Source organism: Carya illinoinensis, chromosome 6 (genome assembly GCF_018687715.1).
Source record: "Carya illinoinensis cultivar Pawnee chromosome 6, C.illinoinensisPawnee_v1, whole genome shotgun sequence".
NCBI classification, from domain to species: Eukaryota; Viridiplantae; Streptophyta; class Magnoliopsida; order Fagales; family Juglandaceae; genus Carya; species Carya illinoinensis.
This window is the reverse complement of record NC_056757.1, coordinates 35,926,374-35,951,950: the sequence shown is the minus strand read 5'-3', so window position 1 is coordinate 35,951,950 and position 25,577 is coordinate 35,926,374. Positions and strand designations below refer to the sequence as shown.

Sequence of the window (25,577 nt, the reverse complement as noted above, 5' to 3'; positions counted from 1 at the left end):
ATTCCTATCCCATTTCCCGTATCTATAATTTGAGGTTCATTTTAAGATTTTGGTTAAAATTCTTCCTACATCTAAATCTTTATTTTAAGAAAAAGATTTAAGAGATAAACAGTGATTCTTTAAATATAGTGAATCACTATTCATCTCCAAAATTATCTTTTATCAATATTTTATTTTAATAAATAGAATAAATTATTCTTCCAATCATCTACACTTTTTCTTATACTCATATTTATTATAGTTTTAAATAATAATTTTAAAAATAATTTAAATAATTACAAAAATCTATAATAAAAAATTAATTTTAAAATTATTATCATGTCCTCAAAAAAAATTAATTTTTGTTTAAAATATTTACTAGAGTAATAATTCAAAATATAAGAAAAAATATTGAGTACTTAGGTTTGTAAATGAAAGTGAGAGAAAAAAGTAATAGATAAATAATAGAGAAAAAATAAGAAATAAGATGTAGGAAGTTTTTAAAAGATAAATAAAATTTAATAAAAAATTTTAAAAATATAATTTTTAACTAAATTATAAATTTTTTTTTATAAAAAATAGAATGGGGAATGCTATCACAAAGTATTCGGCGTTGTGGGCAGGGCATGAGATTGCAATGTAATGGAGGAAAGAGGAATACAACATTGATTTCCACATGAAAAATTTGTACGGAATAGGGACACTGAACAAGTGGGTTGCGTGCTGTCATTGTGTCGCACTCCCTATTTTAATGGAGTGTCAAATCGTATTAACGAATCGTGTCGTGTTAAAGCATGTATATTCTATTATATAGGTCAATTATAACTCAACATGTTAAGTTTATCGTGTCAAAATCTCAAATTTTAACACGACCCGTTAACATAAATGGTCATATCATGTCAACCCGTTTTGACCCATTAGTAAATATTACGAAATAGGTTAACACGGCACAATATGATCCATTTCAAACTGTTTTATATAAATGGATTGAATATACCCGAAATTAATTCGTTTGACCTGATTAAATTTAATAAAATTTTATATAAATGTTAAAATCACAATATAAAAAAAACTATAAAACTAACTAAAAGTCCAAAATTACAATCTAGATAATAAAAATATTGAAATTGAAATTCTAACAATTTTAGTTTTAGGTATAATAGTATAATTGTAACTTTAACTTTCATAATATGTTAAAACTGGTTGATCCGTTATTAACTTGTTAAGCAATCGTATATTAACGAGTCAACTCGTTTTGATCCGAACCCGTTAAGACCAAACTCTAACCCGTTATTATTGTATTGTGTTCGTATTAGGTTAACGGGTCGTGTAACATATTGCCACTCCTATATCTCATCGCTAAGCTTGTCTCTCGTTGAAAGAGAAAAATCATGCAAGTCTTCCGTTTAATGTGCCATATGAATCTCGTGCTGTATTTGTAAAAATTATTATTATTTTTTGAAATAGATTTCAATTCAATTTATGAATAAAGAAAGTTATAGCTGTAATCAATAAATCTAGGTACAAGTTCTCATTACAAGCCAACTACTCATCAGTTATACACTCTCCGCACACAACTTTCATTGTCTTAGACACTATCTAAAAAAATTAAAAAAAACTATCTAATGACACAGTCATTCTGAGATGTAAGACTCTATAAAAATAGAGGTGTCCATCTCAAATTATCAACTTGTCTACGAGAAAAACAAGTCGATGAATTTATTAGCATGTTATTTAATTAAAGTAATATTACATATAGATATTTATTATAAAAGTGTTATATATTTTTTTAAAATAATAATAAAATTTTTATTTGAAAAATGAAATTTTTATATTTACTTACTTTTAAAAGAATAAATATACGATACTTAAGCGTTCTATAAATATAAATATAATTTTTCTCAGCAAAATTTGGGCTTGGACATAAACTTGTTCCTACTTTGTAGGGCTTTTTCTTTTTTCTTTTTTAATTTTTAATTTTGGCTTGTGTACGAATTGCTTTTGCGTCCGAATTGTTTTTCTGTTATTTTTTGTATTACGAAACAAAAAAATAAAAAAGAAAAATATTAGGCTCAAGAAAAGAATTGTAGAAAATTATTTTATAATTTTAAAATAATTAATTTGTATAACTTGATACGATTAAATAGATTATAAAATCTTTTTTTTTTTTTTATAAATATAATGTAAATTTGTATAACTTTCCATTTTACAATTCTCTACAATTTCAGCTCCATTCCTCTGAAATAGAGTATTAAAGAGTTTAGCCAAGAAAAGATAAAGTACGAAAGAATTTGACATTTTGGTTTGGACATACATGCAGCTTCTCTTCCCGGTGCTATCTTGTTTCCAAATTTTATCGTATTTTATACGCAGCAGAGTCGTTCTTCTAAATATTTTAGTTGGATGATGCTTATTTTTTATTTTTATTTTTTAATTTTATTGGTATCCGATGTTCTAGAATTAGGGGTCCACAAGTATTCGGAATTAGGGGTGTACAAAAAACCGAGAAGCCGACCTAAACCGACCGGAACCGACCTCAGGACGCCGGAACCGGCCGAAACCGGCAAAGAACCGGTCGGCGGTCGGTAGAAAAATCTATGAACCGATTTCGGTCGGTTCGGCGTGCGGTTTGGTTCTTCATGAACCGACACGCCGACCGACCGAACCTGATATATTTTTTTTGCTTTTTATATAAATAAAACGACGCCGTTTCACTTAAGTGAGTGAAACGGCATCGTCCCTTGATATATATGTTTCGAATACATAGAGTAAACGGTGCCGTTTGGCCTAATGCCAAACGGCGCCGTTTTGTATTAGGGCAAAACTGAGCCTCTTCCCCTCTCGGCCTCTCCCAGCTCCCTCAGAATTTCAGACTTCACTTTGACACTTCAGAGTTCAGTCCTCTCGGCCTCTCCCAGCTCCCTGTCTCCCAAGTCCCACGCCCGCACTGCCGCACGCCGTCTGACCTCTCGGTCCTCTCTCCCGACCTCCAGACCTCTCGGCTGTCGGTTCTCCAGCCCAGCAGCCGGCCGTCTTCCCCGATTCTCTCCTCCGGACCTCTCGGCTCTCGGTCCTCTCCCTCTCTCTCCGATTCTCTCCTCCGGACATCTCGAGTAAAAATATGTTGCATATTCAGCCAAACCGCTGAACCGACCGGAATCGGTTCCGGCCGGTTGCAGCCCCTTGAACGGTCGGTTCTCGGTCGGCAAAATTAGGTGAGGCAGGCTGGTCGGTCGGCGTCGGTTCGTCCCTTTACCGAACCGAAAGTGTCGGTTTTCAGGCCTCTTCGGAATGGAATTTTTTGCAAATACATGTTGGATAATTTATTGAAAAAATCTCTCAATTCAATGACTTATAGAAATTATTTACACCTAAAAGAATTCCAATCTTAGTTATAAAGAGAGCATACCACCAAAACTAAGGCCCGGTTTAGTTATCCGATATAAATGAAAACATTTCATTTGGAATTGTACAGTATAGTATAGTTTTGACTATCCAAACGTAATATTTTATTTTTTAAAAATATCTACTTAAATAAATAATAAATAAAAAGTATAAAACAGTTAAAATTGACATGAACAGTATATAAACAGTGCAAAACTAACGTGAATATTGCATGAACAGTGTAAAAATTGACATGAATAGTGCACAATTTGGATAATTTATAAAACAATGGGATCCACACATTTTTCAAATATAAAAAATTAAAAAGTACTATCTCATCTCATTTTATTATTTAAACACACTTTTTTCAGAAATTATTTCATCTCATTTTAATTCAAAAATTTCATTACAATTTAAAATATCTCATCTCATTTCATCTCAACTGTATACCACTTGAGATAACCCCTATAGATCAGTAGCATGCCTACCTGTTTGGCAGAGATGCTTGCATTTCTTTGGTCCTACGCCAACCTACATCATACCTTTTGTCAATCTTTTTCCCCAATATTTCCTACCTTATAACTAAAAGCTAGGCCCTGTAAAATTAACAAACACGTTTCAATATCGTTCCTCAAATCGAGTAGATTCACAGGAATCATATTATTTTTCCCATATTCTCTCCCAAATCCAATTTGATCAGTACCCCAAAGCTCTGATGGCATGCAGAGCTCTTCTCGTTCGTACTATTTATTTGGCCCATGAAACCTAATATACTTTTGAGGTTTTGAATTTTGCCCGAAAAGAGAGGAAGTTGGCATCTCCGGAGAAAGGGTCTTGAAATGATCTGAGCATAGGACAAAGGATATTAGGTGAAGGAAAATTGTACATGCAATGCAACTTGGACTGACTAGCTAGCAACAGAATGCAACTTGCCAGGAAAAGAATACCTATATATGCCTTTTTTGGATTTTCAGCTAGAAAATAACGTTAGTCAGACCAATCGTAGATCTAAACCATGCATGCAATGTTCTGAATAATTTGTCCTTTTACTTGGTTGTAAACTTTTTCCAGTACTGCCAAATCTTTGTCATAATTAAGTCGGTTCTTTTTCCTTTGTGTTTGGGCTCATAATCGTCGTTGATTCACTTGAAGTATTCTACATGCAATGCATCATTTTTTTTTTTTTTTGTCGGGGGAATAAGTGTTTTTTAGCCTATCTATTTGTCTCGTGATGAAAGAAAGATATAAAATATATACAAAATTGCTATCGATATAAATAGATTATATAAAATATATAAAATTCATAAATTGATATATATTCATAATCACTTCAATTTATGAATTCGTTAGATTTATTTTATAATAAAAATAAATTTTACAATCTGACGTGTCATATAAAACTATTTTAGTTTATAAATTTATTTTTATGTAATCCTTTTATAGTTAAAATATTTTTCAAATATATATATATACTATTTAATCACTCAACCTATAGTCATAGCTATTTGTCTACCTAGCTATGACTAATTTACGTTAAGAAATATTTAGTCATAAAAAAATTATATAAAAATAAACTCACAGACTAATATATTTTGATATGGTATGTTATATTATAAAATTATTTTTATTATAAAATAATTATTATGAATCACATAAAATCACGTAATCAGTTTATAAATTTATTTTTATGTAATATTTTTGTGTCTCAATGTAATACTTGAAATGTATGTTTATAACAAGGTGTATACGTATTCTATGGATTATATTTAGAGTGGTTCAACAGCTTTGGGTAGCGTGTGCATGCAATATTAATGCAGTTAACTATGGCCATAAACCAAGGATTAATCTTGGCACCTCTCTCAGTATTAGGCATAGCATATTCTCTAGTACTGCTCTTGGCAAAAGGCATATTCTCCAAGCCCAACAACAACATTTTCTGACATGATGCTTCGATAACTTGAATGAGCTGCCTGCACGTACGCCCAAGCTATCGAATTCCAAGTGACAAAGGAAAAGAACGAGAACCTACTTCCTACCGACAGGCTCTTAAAAGATGATGACGTGCTGTATGAATGTTTGTAGAAATATTATTTGTCATCTAACGGGGTTGCATATAATTGAAGTTGTATTTGGGTATAAAAAAAATTTTGGATGTGCTTTATAAATATTTATAGGAGTATCATTTATTTTTTTATTGATATGTTATATGAATGTTTACGAAAATATCGTTTATCTTAATTAGAGTTTACATCCAAGAGGATCTATGCATATTATTATTTTTATATTCTTATCTTAAAATTGTATATAATTTTAATTCACTTATTATTTTAATATTGATGTTTCTGCTTATTTATGACACTAATATTACCACAAATTAAAGATGGGACGTATTTTCATTTTTTTCTTAATCGACTTCTTTAATAAAGAAGAGTTAATACAGGAAGTTAACAGTTAGGGAGGATCGTTCTTGCCATGAAAGTCTAACAAGTAAGGCTAGATTTTTTTGAGAGGATTTTTTTCAAATTTATTTTTGAAAGTGTCCATTGCACAATAAAATGCATGCATTAATTTTAGAATCGATTTATCTTTATTGCTCTCCATTCTTCGAGATCTTTTAGCAAGAATCTGGTGTACGCGCGTCTCTTGCTATTTCTTCTGCTTTCCAATTGTTTATTTTATGTGATTGGTTTATACTATTAATGACATTTGAAGAGTCTCCTTTTATGATGATTTTTTTAATCTGTCTCAAGCATGCTTATTGCACTCCTATGTAAACTGCCATTGTCTCATCTTGATTGGGACGTATTTGGAGGTGCATCATCAATATTAACATTGTCTACTTCCTTTACTTATTTGATGTCTGAGTTTTGTTGACATTTTAGTTTTGTTGGGAATGCACTTTTTTAAGAGAGTTTCGATCGTAGTAAGCATACCAATTAGCTAGGAACCCCATAATTCCAAAGGCTTTCACATGATTTTGGTACGTACTATGTATTCGCTTTTTGGGGTGATTTGGAAGTTGACGACAGAGATGATGTTTTAATTTAGATGCATGCAGATGATGCATAAGTTGCAAGTTTTGCAAATTCAACGCGCAACTTGACGACCTGTATAACATGAATTAGCAGCTAAAAAAAGATAAGAGAATCCGCTCACGGGGATCGATCAAGCTCGTTCGTTTATCAGTTTTTGATTCTACAACCCTAGCTGCATATATACGGCAAATTAGATGCTGCCCGCAGGTTGTCCACTTCCATGCATTTTGATACCGAAACCTTTATACCCATGATCTATAAAAGATGCCTGCCCTGCATGTAGCAGGCAGCTGTCCATTCACCAATTTTGATACCAAAAGGTGTTCACCACGAGGATCATCATGCATGCCGACATGATTTTTAAAGAAATACAGGCCAGGCATGCAGATTAAGTTGAGTAATTAATGGGGGAATGAAATCTTCCTGCCTACATTTAAATAGATAATGGGATTTGATTCGATGAGAATATTATCATGTAAATTCAAGCTTCTTCATGTTAATTTGGTGAATTCGAAGTTCTCAAAATCTCACGTTAATCTATGATATACTTCAATGATTAATTAATGCTGCTTTTGGGTGTTAAAAATATTTCAAATCATTTGTAAATAATAATAACTAGTATTATATTATTTTTATATAATAATAAAATATTTATGAATAACAATAAAATAATTTAAAAATAATTTTATTTCCACAGCAAACTCCATATCGACGTAAACGGGCTTGCATGGGGCCGGCGTTCACTTTCGAAAAAAAACATGCATCTGTGGTTATATATAAACCTCTGCTTGTTAAACCGTCCCAGCTGCCAACTTTTCCGGCCAACACGATAACAATAGTTTTAAAATAAAAATGAGAGGATTCCCATGTGAAATTCATGAAATCCTTGCTAGCGAGAATCTATACGTAACCTACGTACGTATCTTGGACAAGAAAATGTTCTCCATTTCACTTCCTAAACAGTCTATTTCAAAATAAGCCAACGTGTTGGTTATTATTCGATGTGTTATGGGGAATTTAGAATTTTAAAATTTAAAATAAAGGAGAAATAGACATAAACTGAGACATTTTGCATTAAAAATGTTTTTTTAAAAAAAAAAAATTATGATAAGAAATTTCATTGTAATGGCCTGGGGTAGCATGAGAATGAGAAGGGATATATACAAGGAAAATCAATGAAAAATATCCCAGCGAAGCTTCCAAACATTGCTTCCTCATGAATCAAATCATAGTTATCTGTATTATGTATCTGAAGCTTGCCGTATTCAGTGTGCAAGTCTCTTCGGCAACCCAACCCTCCCCAGGGCTCTCTCTCTCTCTGTGCAAACTGAATATTCTGTTTCATATATAAATACCCGCACCTACTTTCTCTCTTTTAAGTACATATACATGGAAAGAGGGTCTCTCTGTAGGTGATTGTCAAGAAGAGGCACTAGGGAGAGAGAGTGAAACCCAGCCGCACCTCTCTAGTCTCTACGCTGAGAGAGAGGGGGTGACAGGAAGAGAACAAGATGAAAAGATTCCATCTTTCCCAGGTTGAGTCGGTTCATTTCATTAACATTCCGCTCCCAACTCCATTCTAAATTTTTCATAACAAACCATCCCAGTCTTTCTGAACAAAACAAACACCAGCGACACGAAAATAACAGGAAAAAAAGAGAGAGCAAGAAAACGAATTCCAATCCCCTGTTTGATCTCTGCAATTAGAGTTCTTTTTTTATTTCCCGTGGGCATGAGGTTGAACGGTGAAATCGAAGAAGATGAGGAAGAGGAGAAGGTGGCCGAGAGCTTGAATTCGCAGACGTATTCAACCGGCATCGGGTTCCCTCAGTTACAGTCGCAAAACCTCCTCGTCGGATACGCCTTGACATCTAAAAAGAAGAAGAGCTTCTTGCAGCCAAAGCTTATAGGCCTCGCTCGGTATTATTCCACTCGTACCAATTCGTTTCCTGACAAATTCTTCCATTGTTTCCATCTATTCCAATTAAATTTCCAAGATTTGTACAATTGATAATTAGCTTTTATCGCATTGAAATTGGCCCTTTTATCATATAGAAATATGTATGTCTTTATTTGTTTGGAGTCGATACTTTTCGGCAGAAGCGGCTTTTGCAACGGTGGTTGTCTTTGTCGATAGTGGCGAGAGACGATCACTCTCGCGAACCAATTTTGGCAACTGTTTGGATTGACTCATCGGTTCCCTTCTGGGTATCTTAAGTCCACCGGTACTGTTTATTGAGTTTATGTTCTTTTTATAAAACGAGAATATTCTACCATATATGCCGTTTGACGGCTGTGTTCCGATATCGAAATTAGCTCCACACTTCTTAATATATTTTACTATTATTTATTATTTTATTATTATTTAATATTTTATTATTATTTTTTACATATTTTTTAATTACTATTCACAATATTAATTCTTCTTTCTCAATACTCAAACCTAACTTAAATTCACAAATGAGGAATCCCAAGCCAAATCCTGTTGCCTTGTCCTGTAGTTTCTATGCTTAGGCCCCATTTAGTGGATAAAAATATTTCATTTTATTTCATTTTATTATTATAATTTTTTTAAAATTTTTATTTAAAATATAATAAATAATATAACTTTTTAAAATATTAAAATAATAATAATATTAAAAAATAATATTTTAATAATATTTTATTCAATTTTTAATTTTTATTTAAAATTATTTTATCTCATCTCAACCACACTTTAATTTATTATAAAATCGATGTTTTACTGTAGAATATTGGGTTTTTCCTGTCTAGCGTGGTTATTTACCAATGTGTCCAAAGATTTCCTGCAATTTGTGTTTTGTGATAGGGAAATGCTTGGGCCACCGACAATGGTGCGTTCCAAAAGTGACGGATTTTTTTGTTTACTTAGGTTAAGAAAGAGATTTTCATGAATTTGCAATTGTTTTTCGAATGTTTAAAGGCTTTATACTTTATATTAATAAAATATCTTCTTATTTATTAAAAAAATGTTTAAAGAAATTTAAAGTTTTAAAATTTAATATATATAATTTGCACTATTGTACAATGGAGGGTTCACTTTTTCGGTGGCTTTAGCATTGTTCTTTGTGGTATATTAACTGCTTGGTCTATCGGCTTGTGCTCCCAGCCAACGGAACTAGTACATCTGTATGAGAACATTTTATATATTTTATCGGGAGGAAGGCTACACGTCATCCCACACCACACACTTTATATATTAAAATATTATTTTTTATATTTTTATTTCATTTTATTCTTATTAAACTAATTGAATTATTCTATTTATCATCCACATACTACATATTTATTATAAAAAAATTAAAAAAATTAAAATAAATATAAACTGTGAGGATGACCAGAAGAATTTTCCTTTTATCATATACTAATTTTTGTACACTGTCCCCGATAACTTTTGTTGTTCACAGTGATATGTGTCAGCAGTTTGGAGCCTCAACTGGCATTATTTGGAACCTTTTATTTTGACATAAATATATTGTTCCTGGTTGTTCCTTTCATACTGCATGGAAATTAGCATTGATATACATCACTTATGAGATCATTGCTATCCATAATGTTTAAGTAGCTTAATTGTAGGTTGTTGCTTTTAAGTTTGGCATAAATAAATGGAAACAGTTTGCTGGCCATTTGACCTGAAATGCTTTGTTGAGTGTTTAGTTGAATGTATTCTCTCTTAGCTGGGAAGAAGCGAAAACTATTATTTAACTTTCTTTGTTGAGTGTGCCATGAATGAAGGAAGCTTTATCCTTCGATGACTGAAGTTCCTGGACTGTTGCCTGACCTACAAAATGTTGGATTTTGTGCTGTAGGAATAAGGGGATATTCTTTGTAGCCATTGATTTAAACAGGCCTCTGTCAGATCAAGGTCCTTTTGATGTTGTTTTGCATAAGGTTAGAGAATATTTCTTCTTTGCAAGCCTCTTATTATTCCACTTGTAGAATGACCATTTTATTGTTAAGCTACTTTTGTGATTGGTCGTGTATGGTGTTTTGACCATAAACTGGTCATCATGCCATTGCTTGACCTTCCTTTTTCTTTCTTTCTTTCTTTGTTTTTTTTTTTCTATATCTTTTCCATTTTATGTTGATAATACATATTTAATACTCAACTAAATGACTCATAAGCCTTATGTTCTTTCCAGTTGTCAGGAAAGGATTGGTGCAACATCATTGAGGTTTATCCATCTATACTCTTCGATACTTGTGTTTTTCCATCTAACATTGTACTAGAAGCCGAACTCGTGATACTGCACTTTCTTGACATACAGCTTGTAGTATGATATATACGGATGCAATCTACTCATGATTTCTTTCAATTCATTGATAGAGCGCAGTAACTTTAGTCATCATTACCACCATAATCATGATGATCATAATAAGTTCATCATGATCGTCATCTTAACATTTGTTGTGCCCTTAGAGTGGTACTTACTTTTCTCTTTTCTGTTTTTCCTTTCCCTTTGGAAGGATTACAGGCAAAAACATCCTGAAGTGACAGTCCTTGATCCTCCAGATGCCATAGAACATCTGCACAATCGTCAGTCCATGCTTCAGGATGTGGCAGATTTAAACTTGTCTGACTGCCATGGTAATCCTCTACTGTTCTAGTGAACTGTGAGAATTATCTATTTTGTTTCCTTTTCATTTTATTTTATTTTTGGAAGTAGTGCTCTAGTGCTCATAGTTAGTAAGGGCTAAGTTTTGCACTGATCGTTAACTGTTCTTTCAGGCAAGGTTGGTGTTCCAAGGCAGCTGGTCATTTCAAAAGATCCATCGTCTATTCCTCATGAAGTTAATAAAGCTGGGTTAAAGTTGCCACTGGGTATGTTTTGCTGTTTTTTTCCTCACTTTGAATTGGGGCTGGGGTGGGGGGAACCACCGGTATCTGATTTAGTGTTTAGATCCTCTAAGCTCAATTTTCTTATTGGGTTTTGTCTTGGTAGCTGGTGGATCTGTCTTGTTTGACCATAAACCACTTAAAATTGAGACAACCAGTTGGTGGGTGGGTAATATATATATATATATATATAGGATTTGTATACTTGCTATAATCATTATGGTATGGGGGTGTCCTAACTTCATATTTTTTTAATGCATCCCGTGTCTAATTATATTTCAGTTGTAAAGCCTTTGGTTGTGGATGGAAGTACCAAGTCACATGAACTGTTTCTTGCTTATGATCAGTTCTCCCTTGCTGAACTTGAACCTCCTCTGGTTCTTCAGGAGTTTGTTAACCATGGTATATGTTTGCATGAATGCCTTCATTTTCAATTAACCCACTATTGAAGTTTTATTTTATTTTATTTATTTATTTTCCATTTGCCTTACTGTTAGGTGGCATTCTCTTCAAAGTTTACATTGTTGGGGAAATCATAAAGGTTGTAAGGCGTTTCTCTCTACCTAATTTCAGTAAGCATGAGCTAGAAAAAGTTGCTGGCGTGTTCCCTTTCCCAAGGGTTTCATCCGCTTCAGCTTCTGCAGATGATGCAGATCTGGAACCTAGTGTTGCTGGTGAGATAATTGTGTCTGATTGTTTCGTTCCCAAATTTCTTGTCATAAAAAACTCAGTTAATACATATTTAGAGTACACTTTGTTATTTTGATATGTGACACATTTCTAAATTCTCTTTTATTAATTATAGCTCAATTAATAGGGTAGTTCTAACATACAAGAAATGAGAATTCAATGGGTAAGTGATACAGTGGTTGATCCACTCTTTTTTTTTTTTTTTTTTTTTGTTCATTTGTAAAGCAGTCTGATATTATTTCATCAATCTTATGATCCAATTAAGTGATTTTTAAGTGTCTGAGGCATGCAATGAGCTCTCTCATAAGTTGGCTGGCCCTAACAGCTCTCATCACTCTACTTCATGTAATATTATAATGCAGAACATCCTCCACGACTTCTGCTGGAGAAGCTTGCAAGGGAGCTCCGTCCCCGATTGGTAATTGTTCCTTGTTCAACCTATTGTTATTTGTGGTGATATATACCATAAATAGGTCATTCTTTGTTCCTATTGACTTTGTTATGCTCTATTTTCTAGGGTCTTCGGTTGTTCAATATGGATATAATTCGAGAGCATGGGACCAGAGATGTATTTTATGTCATTGACATCAACTACTTTCCTGGCAAGTATAACCTATTTGGATTGAAGTCAAATTTACTCTATGTTCTCAATTCAATTTAGGTTGATACCGTTGTTTCATTTCTGGATTCTGCAAGACTGTAACCGTTGAATTGCAATGCTCTCCAACATGTTTACAGTTCATATCTATTGTGGGAGTGGTATTGACATCTTTTGTTTTGCTGTAAAATGGGAATGGGCATAGATTAGGAGGATGCTTGAATGGTAAAACTTGCTTAAGACTAATGCAAAATGACTTCAGAACGGTTTTAAAATCTATGAAAGCATTAGTTTATATGCCAGGATTGCATTCAGACTGTGGTGGTTGAACAACTTTTTGAAACCACTGCAGGGTACGGGAAAATGCCGGACTACGAGCACATATTTACAGATTTCCTTCTGAGCTTTGCTGGAAGCAAAATGTTATGATGCTTCTTGCAGGGGTTGGCCTAACTGGGAAATTGAAGAACAGTCAAATCTAATATTTACTGACTGGTATGAAATGCCCTCTGCTCAAGCCACTACCATGTACACATAGGTTCTCAGCGAAACCATTATGCTATATTTATATTTCTGATACTCCCTTACTGTTTCTAGGCCAAAATGAGCGAGTATGTGGTGTTCGTGTGTCCACATAAACTTCCATTTGAGACAAAAGTTGGGGCAGTCACCGATTCTTTTCTCGTAATGGATTGAATTCTACCTGCCTTCCTTCCCCAACAGAATTTCTTGACATGGTGAATCCAGTAATCAATGAACAGGCGAAGCTTTTCAATATAACTAGTCCTTTGCTTTTTATCTTTTTTTTACCTGTCTTTTGTACTTCTTTCTTTCCTTAGTCTTTTTCGCTTATGTTAGTGTTATTAGCTTTTTTGGGTTATACAATTTCAAATCGTTATATGTCGCATTTATTCTTGATGATATAAACTGTGGGTGGTGCCGATTTCCTGTGTATATTTTTCTCTTGGTATTTCCTAGTATTTATCTGAAGCCTGGCCTTTTTCATAACCTCGAGTTCAAAAACCGGAGCCTGCAATTAGGGCTATAATCGAGTTTAATCAAGCCGTTTTTTGACTTGTCGAGCTTGGCTCGACTCAAAATACTCGACCTCGAGCTCGATCTCGAGCTTGAGATTTTTTTTTTTTAATTCTTTGTTCAAACTCGATTCGATAAGATAAACTCTCAACTCGAGCTCGTCCCATAAATGAGTTTGAGTCGAGTCAAGTTCAAGCTCGAGCTCGAATTATTTTTTTTTTAATAAGATTTAATAATTAATAAATTAAATAAATAAATAAAAAGAACTAATATTAAATTTATATAACTAACAAGTAGAACTTCTATTAAATTATAAAATTTTAAAAAGTTTATAAATAATTAATATCTAACTAGTTGATATTTATCCATAATAATAATATATTATATGCCTACATATATTATTAATACACACACTTAATAATAACATATATCTATTTCATATATAGTTCCCACATACTAGTATATAAAATTATTAAATTTTATCGACTAATTATTATACAAATTATAAAATATACCCATGAAGTATATTTACTATATAGACATAAGTAATTAGAATACATATTATATATTTACATATATAAATATATGTATATATTTATCAATATATGAATGTGTTTTAATCGAGTCGAACTAACAAGTCAACTCAAGTATAAACGAGTGAGCCTAAACAAGCCTTAGTTGAATTAAATTTTGTCAGGTATGTGTCATTTACAAATCGAGATAGTATCTATTTTCACAAATAAGTTTTTTTTTTTTTTACGAGTCAAATTTGATTCGAATTTAACCGAACGAATACCGAATAGGCTATTGAACAGACTGATTCACTTACAGCCCTGCCTACAATTATGAAACCGAGCTGTTGATTACCAGTCATTCAGGATTTCGAATCCTTGGGAAGTTTGAGAAGTGATTTACGAGTCTTCCATGGTCTGCAAAACTCATTATATTGAAGGGGGAACTCATCCTTTAGTCTTCTCAAGTTCTCCCCACAAAGTTCCTTTTTTTTTTTTTTTTTTTCTTAAATGAGTTTCTCTTCTCCCATTCAAAACTATCCCATGGATCATTAGACGGGATTATCTGTACTCAGAATGTTGCATCCACTGCTTACTGTAATTGGTCACTTGAAGGCTCACAAACCTTCAAATGCTGCATGCATGATCATATTTTTCCCACGACCAGGAAAGAGGGGACAAAAATAGTTGACCTTTGGTCGCTAATGAACTTCAATTCTAACTGGGAAATTGATCTAAAGCTTTGCTACGTTTAATTTCCTTCCCAAAAATTGGGAATTTTTGACCATTTTAGCCTCCAACTCGAGCCAGTTTGAATATTTACAAGGAGCATAAACTTCTGGAGCAAATCAAATCTTGAGAGCAAAGATGAGATGAAAAATGATGCAGGTTTTCTTGATTGGAATTGCGTCTATACAATAATAAAATAATTGAGTAGTAGCAAAAGGTTTCATCAAAAGGTCCAGGTCTGTACAAAATATATACAATATTTACAACAGTTTTCCGCTTACCAAAAAGGACACCACCTGAAATAGGCAAATAAGTAGCGATTATTAGATAGCAGAATTTCCTAAATTCATAGTTGATTAAACGCTATTCAACATGTAGTCAGTTGCAGGTAATTCAAGGAGTTTCAATGGACAGAACAACCAGTTCAACATCTTTTGCATCATTAGCCCTGTGAATATTTGAAAAACTAATGGCTGACACAGGTATGATCCCCAACTGCAAATTGGTAACTGTATTTACCTTGCTTCGGCAATAATAGATCAAAGGTTCATGGTGAAGAAATATATTAAAGGGAAAGAGAGCACTGAATGAGTATAAAATAAGAGCAGAGAAAAAAAATGCAACATCATACCCGACATAATTTTGGCACAAATTTTCATGTGATGTAGCTTGGATAATCAACTTTTGAACTTGCAGTTTAACAGACAATCCGTGATCAACTTCACGGGTATCTCCAGAAATTAAGGTGGCCTGGTCAACACCGTGTTGAATAGAACTGGTGGATACTGGAGAAAAGTCACGTCCAGTAAGTTTATTACTCATACGGTCCATTACAACTACAGCACGCTCATTCAAGACTTCATTAGCATCACCGAGTTGATTAACAGCCTGGCACAAGAAACTGATAATTATGAGAACAATTCAGTAAAAGCATTTAACAGTATTTTACAATTAAGATTCAAAATTACCTGAAGGATTTCCCTTTCAAAAGCGCTCCGTTGAGGTTGAGGAAGTTCTTTATTTGCAGCAGAGTCTTCAGCATTCACAACAGTGGGGGCATTAGTGCTCGCAAACACTGCAATTTGTGGGACTTCATTGAAGTTGAAAAGACGCCAATTGATAAGAGGATCGTGAACAAAGGCCTGAATTGTACCTTAGAATCAGCTTCCTTATTCTATCATTTCAAATAAGCAATATTTGCTATTTCTTTGAGGATTCAAACCACACTCAAGCTCCCCCCTCACAAACAGCTAACTGCAGGATGTATAACTCTTTTGTACCTAATTATTATCCATATATCAGCAAATTATTTATACCCCACAACCATTGCTCCTTTAAACTAAATGATATTTACCCATACAATAGTTTATCCTTCTAACTTCTTGTACGTAGATAGGTGTCTCTTGTTTATATCCTGTGTACTTGAGACAAGCCTTTTGCAAATCTGTATTTGGGAGCGCATCCCACACTCCCTTCCAGTAATTTGATTTGGAAAATGAACTTGTTCTAGGAGCAAAGCTTACAGAAGCAAAAACAGGAATCTACCTCCATCATAGCCATGACACTATCTTTATTTGTTCGGAGAACTTGCATCACATTTTCACAAGTTGAACGGAAGTTGCCCTCAATGCCACTAACCTCCATAGCTTTCACAAGCATTCTAGTCAAGCGGAAGGGTACCTATATGGTGAATTCCAAGATATAAGAACTGCAAACTAGAAAAATCCACAAAACTTGAGGCATTATACCAAAAAATGACAATACCTTCTCAGGAAACTTCTCCCGGTTCATTGAAGCTTCAAAGCAGTCTCCAAAATCAATGTGCAAGATCTTGCCACTGCATCAGAGCACTAAAATGTAGGATGCTGGAAAAATTAAATAAAAGCACACCAAATTTTTTTCTTTACTATATGGTACCTAGAGCGGTGTAGCATAAGATTACTTGGATGACGATCACCTAAGCCAAGAAGGTAACCAACCTGAAATAAGAGAAACTATATTTAGCTCACTTCAAAACTTAAAAAAAACGAGCATATACATATATATAAACTTGCTGCCATCCTGGTGAAAAAGTTGTGAAGCCTCAATATATATAAGCACTCTAGAGATGCAAATTTTAAAAAAAAAATGGACTGAGCTTCTCTCTCAGGGGGAGGGGGAAGGTGTTAAGGGAGGATACATAGATTAGGCACAACGCAAAAGCATGGGAAGCATGCAAGAGAGAAGAAGAATCAGAACATGAAAGATGGTACAAGGTAAACACATACCATGCTCATGACTGCTAAACTTCTAGTATAATTTGTCCTCCTCTCAAGCCATACCTCAGAAGTCCGACTTTTCAACCAAAGAACCTGTCAAAAGCCAGTTCTATGCAGCTTGTGGACTATAGTAACAGCAGAACAAAAGATATAAACACAGAGAGGAAGAATAAATACCCTGGCTAAGTCATTTCCTTCAGTAGTTTCGAGGGCATACTCGAACACTTCCACTTTAGCAACGAGTGGCAAATGATCATAATCTGGGGCAAAACTCAACATATTTCTGTGCTCTTGATTCAGAGCAATCTGAAACCATGGAATGTTATTTCAAAAACGACGCAGCAACTCTAAAACCAATGCATTCATGATCCATGCACTAGGACTCAAAATTATAAAGCCAGTTAATAGCACCTGTCCCCAAAGCCCATGCAATCACACTATAACATTGGCAAATACAAATCACACCCAAAGGAAGGGAGGGAGGCAAAGCTTCAACTGACCTTTCTGGCTTCTCTGTACTCTCGAATGAGCTGGTGAAGGGTGTCACAATTTGGGACCCACTCAATCAATCCACTGTTTGGAGATAAGGGAATGACATCATATCGTTGAATAGATAGATCCTTTTCTCCAGTTTTCCAAGAATTCTCCAACAGAGTATTCACCAAACCGAAAAGCTGGCAAGATCAAATATGTCAGGATATGTTTGTGCATGACAAAAGTAGAAAATAGGGATATTTATGTAGACACGGGTTTAGTACTAAATCAGTTGCTGGTTTTACACTGTTATCTTTTTACTTCTTGGGTTTTTGATTTTATCACTTTTCTCCTTGAGTTTTACAGTCTTACCAATTAGGTTGCTTCCTAAGATTTCCATTCAATAAAGAAACGAAAATCTAACAGAGGGGCTTAATTGATAAAATTATAAAACTCAAGGAGTAAAATCATAAAGTTGAAGAATGTAGGAGTAAAATCAACTAATGCCCAAAAGTCGTCTCTCTTCCCTCCTTCTCTATGACCATTCATCTTCTATTCCCGATGCTTCTTGTTGGGAATAATTTCTAATCTCTCCACGCTTGTCTTTCTCATTTCTATTCCTTTCTCTTTTGCTTTATACTGTTTAATCTTTGCTGGAGGATGATGTCGATTGAGAGTAGTTTTTGGATTGAAGCCAAGCTTTTTGTGATCAGAAGAATCGAGGGGAAACTCTTCAGTATTGTCGAAAAATGCAATAAGTTTACGAAGGCCCTTTACCTCAGTAGGGAGGTGGTGATCTGGTTGGCCAAGGTGGTTGAGGGAAGTCTGGAGTTTTCAAGTAATAGGGGCCCTGTATCAGACGAAAAGGGATGGTAATAGAGTCTTTTTGATCCAAGTCTGTCAAAATTCGTTTGGCAGGTTTGTGAAATTGTTGGAGTTCGGCAGTGGTATGGGAAATAAAATTATTGTTATTCCTGAAGGGAGGATTGGAAGTGGGTGGGAAAGGTTTGCTAGGAAAACAATGGAGATTGTCGGTTCAAATTCCTCTGTTTCTGCCCCTGGAAACAGAGATGTTATTAACAAGGGTACTGCTAAGATGGATGCTAAAGGTAAAGAGATGAATACGGTTAATCCTCAAAGAGGAGTTTCTTCCTCGCGAACAGTTCCTAATTTGTCTGCCTTCATGGAAAAGGTTTTAACAATAAAGATGTGGTAGTGTCCAGGGAGAGGATTATGAATGTTGGGTTGAAGGAAGGAAACTGGAGAAATTCTGGTGATGAAGGAGACAGTTGGCATCCCGTGATGTTGCAGAAACTTGGTGAAGTCGAAGGATCTTTTTGGCATGTGCGGGGAGAACTCCTTGGTTGGACGGACAGGCTGGAATCGATGTTGAAGACAACCAATGAGGGACTGGGCCTGGCTTCTTCTAGTATTTCAAATGGGCTTGTTGAGGAAAAGGGGAGGCAGATGGGATCTAAGGTTCCTAAGGATCCGGGCTTGTGCAAGGCCCATCCAAGAAGCCCGTTGCTCGACAGAAGCAGTCTGGAGTTGGGTTTCAATGTTCTTCCAGCCCGGGAAGTGAGCTACGCTAGCCCAAGCCCATGGTGGATCTGCGACCTGGACCAACTTCACAGCATGGGTCACCGGCGGCGTGTGCACCTCTTCACAGAAAACATTGACAGGTTTGGGAGTTTCCCAACAATTTTCCGACAGGTTTGGAGTGTAACATACGAACCTAGAATTTAGGTTAATTCAGTTAGAAATTATTTAGTTATGTTATGATTATATTTATTCTTTTTATTAATTACTTATTTATTAAATTATCTCTATGGTAAGATTTTAAGTAATTAGATTGTTACGACACGTTTTCTAGAAAGATTAGTAACGTCTAGTGCCTCGTATATGTCACGAGCTACGACGTGAGATTTCGGAAGCAGCGCTAAGAGGTAAATAGTATGATTATACAAATGTACGCGTAATGTAAATATTATAATTGGGTATGATAATATGATATGGTTTTGATGGTTATCTACGTTGCGCTAAGAGCCAAGTCAAGGTTAGATCGCTTTCACGAACTTCTATGAATTACGATGATTTACATGAAAGTAAGCCTATATATATGTTATGCTTTTATGGATTGTTGATTGATGGATTGAATGTTACTAAAATCACATGGAAGTCATGATATGATCATATAATAATTTAAGATAGGTATTCTATGAATTAAAATAGCCAGATCATGCATGCTTCATTCATGTAGTACTTAGACCATATATGCCATGTATTGTTCATGCAATAACTTAAGTCAAGTATGCCATGTAATAAATAGCCAGATCATGTATGACATGTTCATTAGTTCTCAGATCATGCATGCCATGAAATGTCATAAAATGATTAAATCATGTTAGACCATGTCATACTATACTATACCATGTACAAGAATATATCATGTTATGCCATGCCATGTACAAGAATATGCCATGCTAGAAAAGTCTAAGAAGTCCAAGAAAATTATCATGCATCAAGAAAGATAAACATTTTAAGGTAACACGGACCCAAGCGTGTTTACCACAGTTATGCTAAGACGGTACCACGGACTCAAGCATAGTTACCACAAGTTAAGTGAAACACGGACTCAAGCGTCTTTCACTCCATGTCATGCAAGTTAAGTGAACATGGACCCAAGCATGTTTCACTCCATGTCAAGCAGGGTAAGTGAAACACGGACCCAAGCGTGTTTCACTCCACGTCAAGTAGGATAAGTGAAATACGGATTTAAGCATATTTCACTTCATGTTATGCAAGTTAAGTGAAACACGGACTCAAGCGTGTTTCACTACATGAAAAGTTATGTGGTGCCATGGACTCAAGTGTGGTTCACCATGAAATAAGTACAATTCAAGATAAACAAGTTACTCATGCATTCACGCTTCATGTTTGCCATGATTATGAATGTTTCCGCACATGTTAATCCATGAATGTTATATGAAAGTTATGATAAGGCTTTAAAAACCAAATTTATGCTAAGCTAGATAGTATTTTACGGTATGATGTATTATTTACTGAGTATTCGACTCATTTTTGTTGTTTGTCTTTTTGTTTTCTTCTATGTTGATTGCCACAGATGGTGATTATGATGATGCAGAGCTAGATGACCAGGAGTAGATTTAGTATAAGGACTTAGAGATGAATAAGTGTCATTTACACAAGGATTAAGTTTTTTTTCCAATAAATGAGGTATTTCAGAGTAATGAGTCTCTTTACCGGGTATTTTATCATGTTTGTTAGTAGCGTCTCTATCCTACGGGAACGGGGTGTTACATGGAGGCTGAGGTGACTAATTCTACAGAGCTGTTAGGTGATCCTATTGTTCAGCAAGTTGCGATGGACGTTGGAGGCTCTTCAGGGAATCCTCTGGAGTCGAGTTTTGCGCTTGATGTGGGGGTTGTAATCTCCTCCTTTGTTCCCGCAGTTGGAGAAGTTGTTGAGGTTGAAGATGAAGGTAGTGAGGGGGCAAAGGGGCCTGAGCAGTCAACCTCACAGGTTCCTTGTACTCAGTTCATTAATTCTGACTTGCAATTGATGATAGGTGGAGGTGAAAGTTCTGAATCATGTGAATCTGGAGAGTTTTTTTTAATCTGACGAAGACCTTGATCCTGTTCCTTAATGCTTTTTTAACCAGGCATCAATTGGTCTAGCAATTCTTCTAACTGGGTATTGAGGAAGGTGGAAGAAATTAGAAACTGTGTTGGCATCTCTTGAGAGGGATTTGAAGAGCAATTTAGAGCTCTACTTGTTGCTATTGAGGTTGGGCATCCTGCTTTGGCTAGATCTGCTGCTAAAAAGGAGAGGGAGCTAAAAAGATTGGAATGAACAATTAATTATAAATCCAAGGATGGGAGCGCCTTTAGAGAAAAAGGCAAAGGGAGAGCTGTCAATGGTTTCTCATGAAGCCTAAGATTATTTCTTGGAATAGTTGGGGGCTGAATGATTATAGAAAGCGTCTCCGAGTGAAAATATGTTAAGGCAGTGGAAGGCTGAAATTATCTGTTTCCAAGAAACTAAATTGAAGGTCGTTAGCCAATCGGTGGTTCATAGTTTATGGAGCTGTAATTACGTGGGTTGGGTTGAGTTATTCTCTAATGGAGCTTTGGGAGGCATTCTTGTTATGTGGAATAGGAGGGCTGTAGAAGTAGTAGATCATTATGTGGGAGAATTCTTGGTGGCTTGCCACTTTAAGAATGTGGTTGATGGCGTCGAATGGGCTTTAGCTGGTGTCTATGGGCCAAATTTAGATTCTAGTAGGAGTTTATTGTGGGAAGAAATCGCGGGTCTTTGCAGTTGGTGGGATCTTCCGTGGTGTTTTGGAGGCGACTTTAATATGAGCGAGTAGGGGACTCGGCAATTACTAAAGCTATGTCTGAATTTTCAGAACTCATTTCTGAGTTGCAGGTGATTGATTTACCTATGGCGGGAGGAGATTACATGTGGTCAAATGGGAGAGTATGGTCACATTTGGACAGATTCTTGGTTTCAGTCTCTTAAGAATAGTTTCTGACCATTATCCTGTTATGTTGTACTGTGGGGGCATTATTAGTGGGAAAAAACCCTTTAAATTTGAAAATAGGTGGTTGGAGGAAGGTTTTGTTGAAAGAGTAAGAAGGTGGTGGGCCTCTTATCATTTTACTGGCGCTACCAGTTTTATCTTGGTTGGAAAATTTAAGGAGCTCAAAAAAGATTTGAAGAGATGGAATGCGGAGACTTTTGGCAATGTTAAAACCAATAGATTACTTCTTATGGAACAGTTGCACAGTTCGGAGGAAAGGGAGTTGATGGATACAATATCCTTTGAAGAAAAGGAGAGGAAGAAAGGAGTGCTGGCAGATGTTGAAAAATTTACGCTTATGGAAGAAATTTCATGGAGGCAAAAGTCCAGAATTCTATGGCTAAAGGAAGGAGATAAATGTCCAAAATTCTTTCATAAAATGGCAAATTCTCATCGAAGAAATAATGCCATTGAAGTTCTTCATGTAGGTGACAATGTGACTTGTGACAAGAAGGAGATTGAAGATCATATTGTGAATTTTTATGATAAGTTTTTTCGGGAAGAATTTTCATGGAGAGCTAAGTTAGATGGGCTGGCTTTTGATACCATTGATCATCTTTCTGCAGTTTGGTTAGAGAGACCCTTTGAGGAAGATGAAGTTCTTGATTTAGTTAGATGAATGTCCAAGGATAAGGCTCCGGGCCCGGATGGTTTTTCCATGGCATTTTTCCAAGCTTGCTGGGATATTGTGAAGGATGATATTATGAAAGTATTTGATGAATTCCATTCCTTCCTGAAATTTGAAAAGAGTTTTAACACAACTTTCATTGCTTTTATTCCTAAGAAGGCGGTGCTGTAGAAATGAAGGATTTTTGCCCTATTAGCTTGGTAAATGGGGTGTATAAGATCATCTCAAAGGTTTTAGCTAACTGCCTAAGTGTGGTTATGGATAAGATTATAACAAAGTCTCAAAATGCATTCGTGAGGGGAAGAAAATTTTTTGACTCGATCTTAAATTGCTCATGAGTGTTTGGAAAGTAGAAAAAGGATGGGGTAATTTGGAATTTTAGTCAAATTGGATATGGAAAAGGCTTTTGACCATGTCAATTGGGATTTTCTTCCTTCCTTGCTTGGGAGATTTAGTTTTGGGGAGAAGTGGTGCTTGTGGATAAGACATTGCATTTCGACGGCCAAATTCTCTATTTTGGTGTATAGTTCTCCGGTTGGATTCTTCAGCAACTCCCATGGTTTAAGGCAAGGAGACCTTTTATCTCCTTTCCTATTTGTCTTAGTTATAGATGCCTTGAGTCGTATGATTGAAGCAGCCATGGAAGGGGGGTTTTGTGTCGGGCTTCAAGGTGGGTGATAGCATCACTATTTCTCATTTACTCTTAGCAGATGATACTTTAATCTTCAGTGATACTAACCAGGATCATCTTCGAGCTTTAAGAGCCTTATTGTAATGTTTTGAAACTGTCTCCGGGCTTAGAATCAATTTAACTAAGTCTAAAATTGTTTCAGTGGGTACAGTCAGAAATATTTTCAATCTGGCCAATATTTTGGGCTGTAAGGTAACTTCTTTACCTATGAAATATCTTGGAAAATCAGTGTCTATTTGGGATGGGGTGATTGAGAAGATTGAGAGGAGACTAGCTGGTTGGAAAAAGGTCTATTTGTCAAAAGGGAGCAGAGTTACATTGATTAAAACCACATTGTCTAATTTACCGACTTATTCCTCTCTTTTTCCTATACCTATGGGGGTAGTAAAAAGAATTGAGAGAATTTTTAGGAATTTCTTATAGGATGGTATTGGGGAGGAAAAAAAATATTACTTGGTGAGCTGGAATAAGGTTTGTACCCTGGTGTCTTGTGGAGGATTGGGCATACGGAATTTAAAGCTTTTTAATAAAGCCCTTCTTGAGAAGTGGCTTTGGAGGTACAACAAAGAGAGTATTGCATTGTGGAAGCAGATTGTGGATGCTAAATATGGAAGGATGTGGGGGAATTGGTGTAAAACGGGTGTTTGGGGTGGAATTATGGAAGTCTATTCGGTTGGGATGGGGGGACTTTGTCAAAAACATTAATTTCAAAGTGGGGAACGGGACAAATATTTTTTTCTGGCATGATGTTTGGTGCTGGGATTTAGCTCTTAAATTTGCATATCCTAACCTTTTCATGATTGCTAGAAACAAAGGGGCTGACTTTTATATGTTTTCTAATAATATGATGCATTGAAATGTGGAATTTACTAGAGAATTACAGGACTGGGAAGTGAATGAAGCTACTGAATTCTTTGTAAAATTATATGATATGAAGATTGATCAGAACAGGGAGGATAGGAAGCTGTGAATACATGATCATAATTCCAGATTCTCATTGAGATCTTTTTACAAGGTGTTAAATAGTCATGGTGATAAAATATACCCCTAGAAATGTATCTGGAGAGCAAGGGTGCCTAGTAAAGTTGCATTTTTTTGCTGGTTGGTGTCGCTTGAGAAAATATTAACCACAGATAATTTGAGGAAAAGAGGTTTATTTGTAATTGATTGGTGTTTTATGTGTAAAAAAGATGACGAATATATTAACCACCTTTTCCTTCTTTGTGAGGTGGTGACGGTCTTGTGGAATGAGATATTTGCAAGGATAGGCATTGCTTGGGTGATGCCTTTGCATGTGGTGGACTTCTTGGCTAGCTGGCAAGGTTCAGTGGGATGTGGAGGCAGTGCAGCAGCGTGGAAGATCATTCCCTTGTGTTTGTTTTGGTGTTTATGGCTAGAGAGAAATGAGAGGTGTTTCGAAGATTGTGAACGTACTATGGAGGAATTCAGGGATTTTTTCTTTAGTACTTTAAATTTTTGGGTGAAAAACCTTGTAAGGGACGGGAATATTTGTAATGCTTTGTCTTAGTTTTGTTTTACTTTAACTTATATTTGGGTGTATTCTCTTGTCTACTTCCTGTGTACTTGGGCTATGCCTATTTACTTGGAATAAAATCTCTTATTACCTATAAAAAAAAAAAAAGTAAAACCAAAGGATTATTTTTATACTCAACTCTGTAGAGTACAGACAACAGAAGCAAGATATGCTTAACCCCAGAAACCTGAACTTACCTGCATGACACGTTCATCTTGCCGTAAATCTTCATGTCCCTTTAGCAAGAAGGCATAATCATCACCATCACTCCCATGAATTGTCAATTTCCGAGGCCGCTGTTTAGATGGTATAATACCGAGCTGAGGTGCGAACGACGCAATTGTCACCACTGGTGAATCTGAAATATAAAAAGGTGTATATATTGGACATTAACTTAAAGGTCTAATACCAATACGTCTTAATGAAAATATACTCTTAAACTTACCAGCTCGATATGTCCCAGGAACAGCTAGCTCCAAATCGCGACATTCTAACAACTCCGGGGAGACAGACTATTTTGCATTTGTTGAAAAAAATTGTAAATGCAATTATAATGGTGGGAAAAAAAC

At 35.3% G+C, this 25,577-nt stretch overlaps 2 protein-coding genes across 5 annotated transcripts in view; one reads left to right on the top strand and one right to left on the bottom strand.

The window, feature by feature from the left end:
- Positions 1-7,582: 7,582 nt before the first annotated feature.
- On the top strand, positions 7,583-13,495 carry LOC122312842 (inositol-tetrakisphosphate 1-kinase 3-like). 2 transcript variants are annotated; one of them, XM_043127487.1, is made up of 11 exons: positions 7,585-8,318; positions 10,226-10,307; positions 10,559-10,591; positions 10,884-11,004; positions 11,146-11,238; positions 11,536-11,655; positions 11,751-11,927; positions 12,306-12,361; positions 12,461-12,545; positions 12,894-13,036; positions 13,139-13,495. In XM_043127487.1, the coding sequence occupies exons 1-10, from the start codon at positions 8,131-8,133 to the stop codon at positions 12,968-12,970; spliced, it is 1,032 nt and encodes a 343-aa protein (XP_042983421.1). In that variant the 5' UTR covers positions 7,585-8,130; the 3' UTR covers positions 12,971-13,036; positions 13,139-13,495. The 2 variants fall into 2 exon arrangements, with proteins under 2 accessions (XP_042983422.1, XP_042983421.1); XM_043127488.1 differs by lacking the exon at positions 10,559-10,591 and having other exon boundaries at positions 7,583-8,318.
- A 1,461-nt stretch (positions 13,496-14,956) lies between these two features.
- Positions 14,957-25,577, bottom strand: part of LOC122313575 (serine/threonine-protein kinase TOR-like) — a 60,528-nt gene continuing 49,907 nt past the window's right edge. For 2 of the 3 annotated variants that reach the window (XM_043128685.1, XM_043128686.1), the window contains exons 47-57: positions 25,454-25,520; positions 25,206-25,366; positions 17,576-17,749; positions 17,253-17,381; positions 17,085-17,168; positions 16,735-16,796; positions 16,582-16,654; positions 16,363-16,497; positions 15,786-15,959; positions 15,449-15,705; positions 14,957-15,113 (exon numbers count right to left, since the gene is read on the bottom strand). In XM_043128685.1, the coding sequence (XP_042984619.1) occupies positions 15,095-15,113; positions 15,449-15,705; positions 15,786-15,959; positions 16,363-16,497; positions 16,582-16,654; positions 16,735-16,796; positions 17,085-17,168; positions 17,253-17,381; positions 17,576-17,749; positions 25,206-25,366; positions 25,454-25,520 (1,335 nt within the window). In that variant the 3' untranslated portion in view covers positions 14,957-15,094. The other variant, XM_043128687.1, reaches the window with a different exon arrangement.

Coding starts and splice junctions, on each gene's coding strand:
- LOC122312842 (XM_043127487.1), top strand. CDS start 8,131: ATGAGGTTGAACGGTGAAATCGAAGAAGATGAGGAAGAGGAGAAGGTG. Junction 10,308..10,558: donor TTGATGTTGTTTTGCATAAG/GTTAGAGAATAT, acceptor TGTTCTTTCCAG/TTGTCAGGAAAGGATTGGTG. Junction 12,362..12,460: donor GGGAGCTCCGTCCCCGATTG/GTAATTGTTCCT, acceptor TCTATTTTCTAG/GGTCTTCGGTTGTTCAATAT.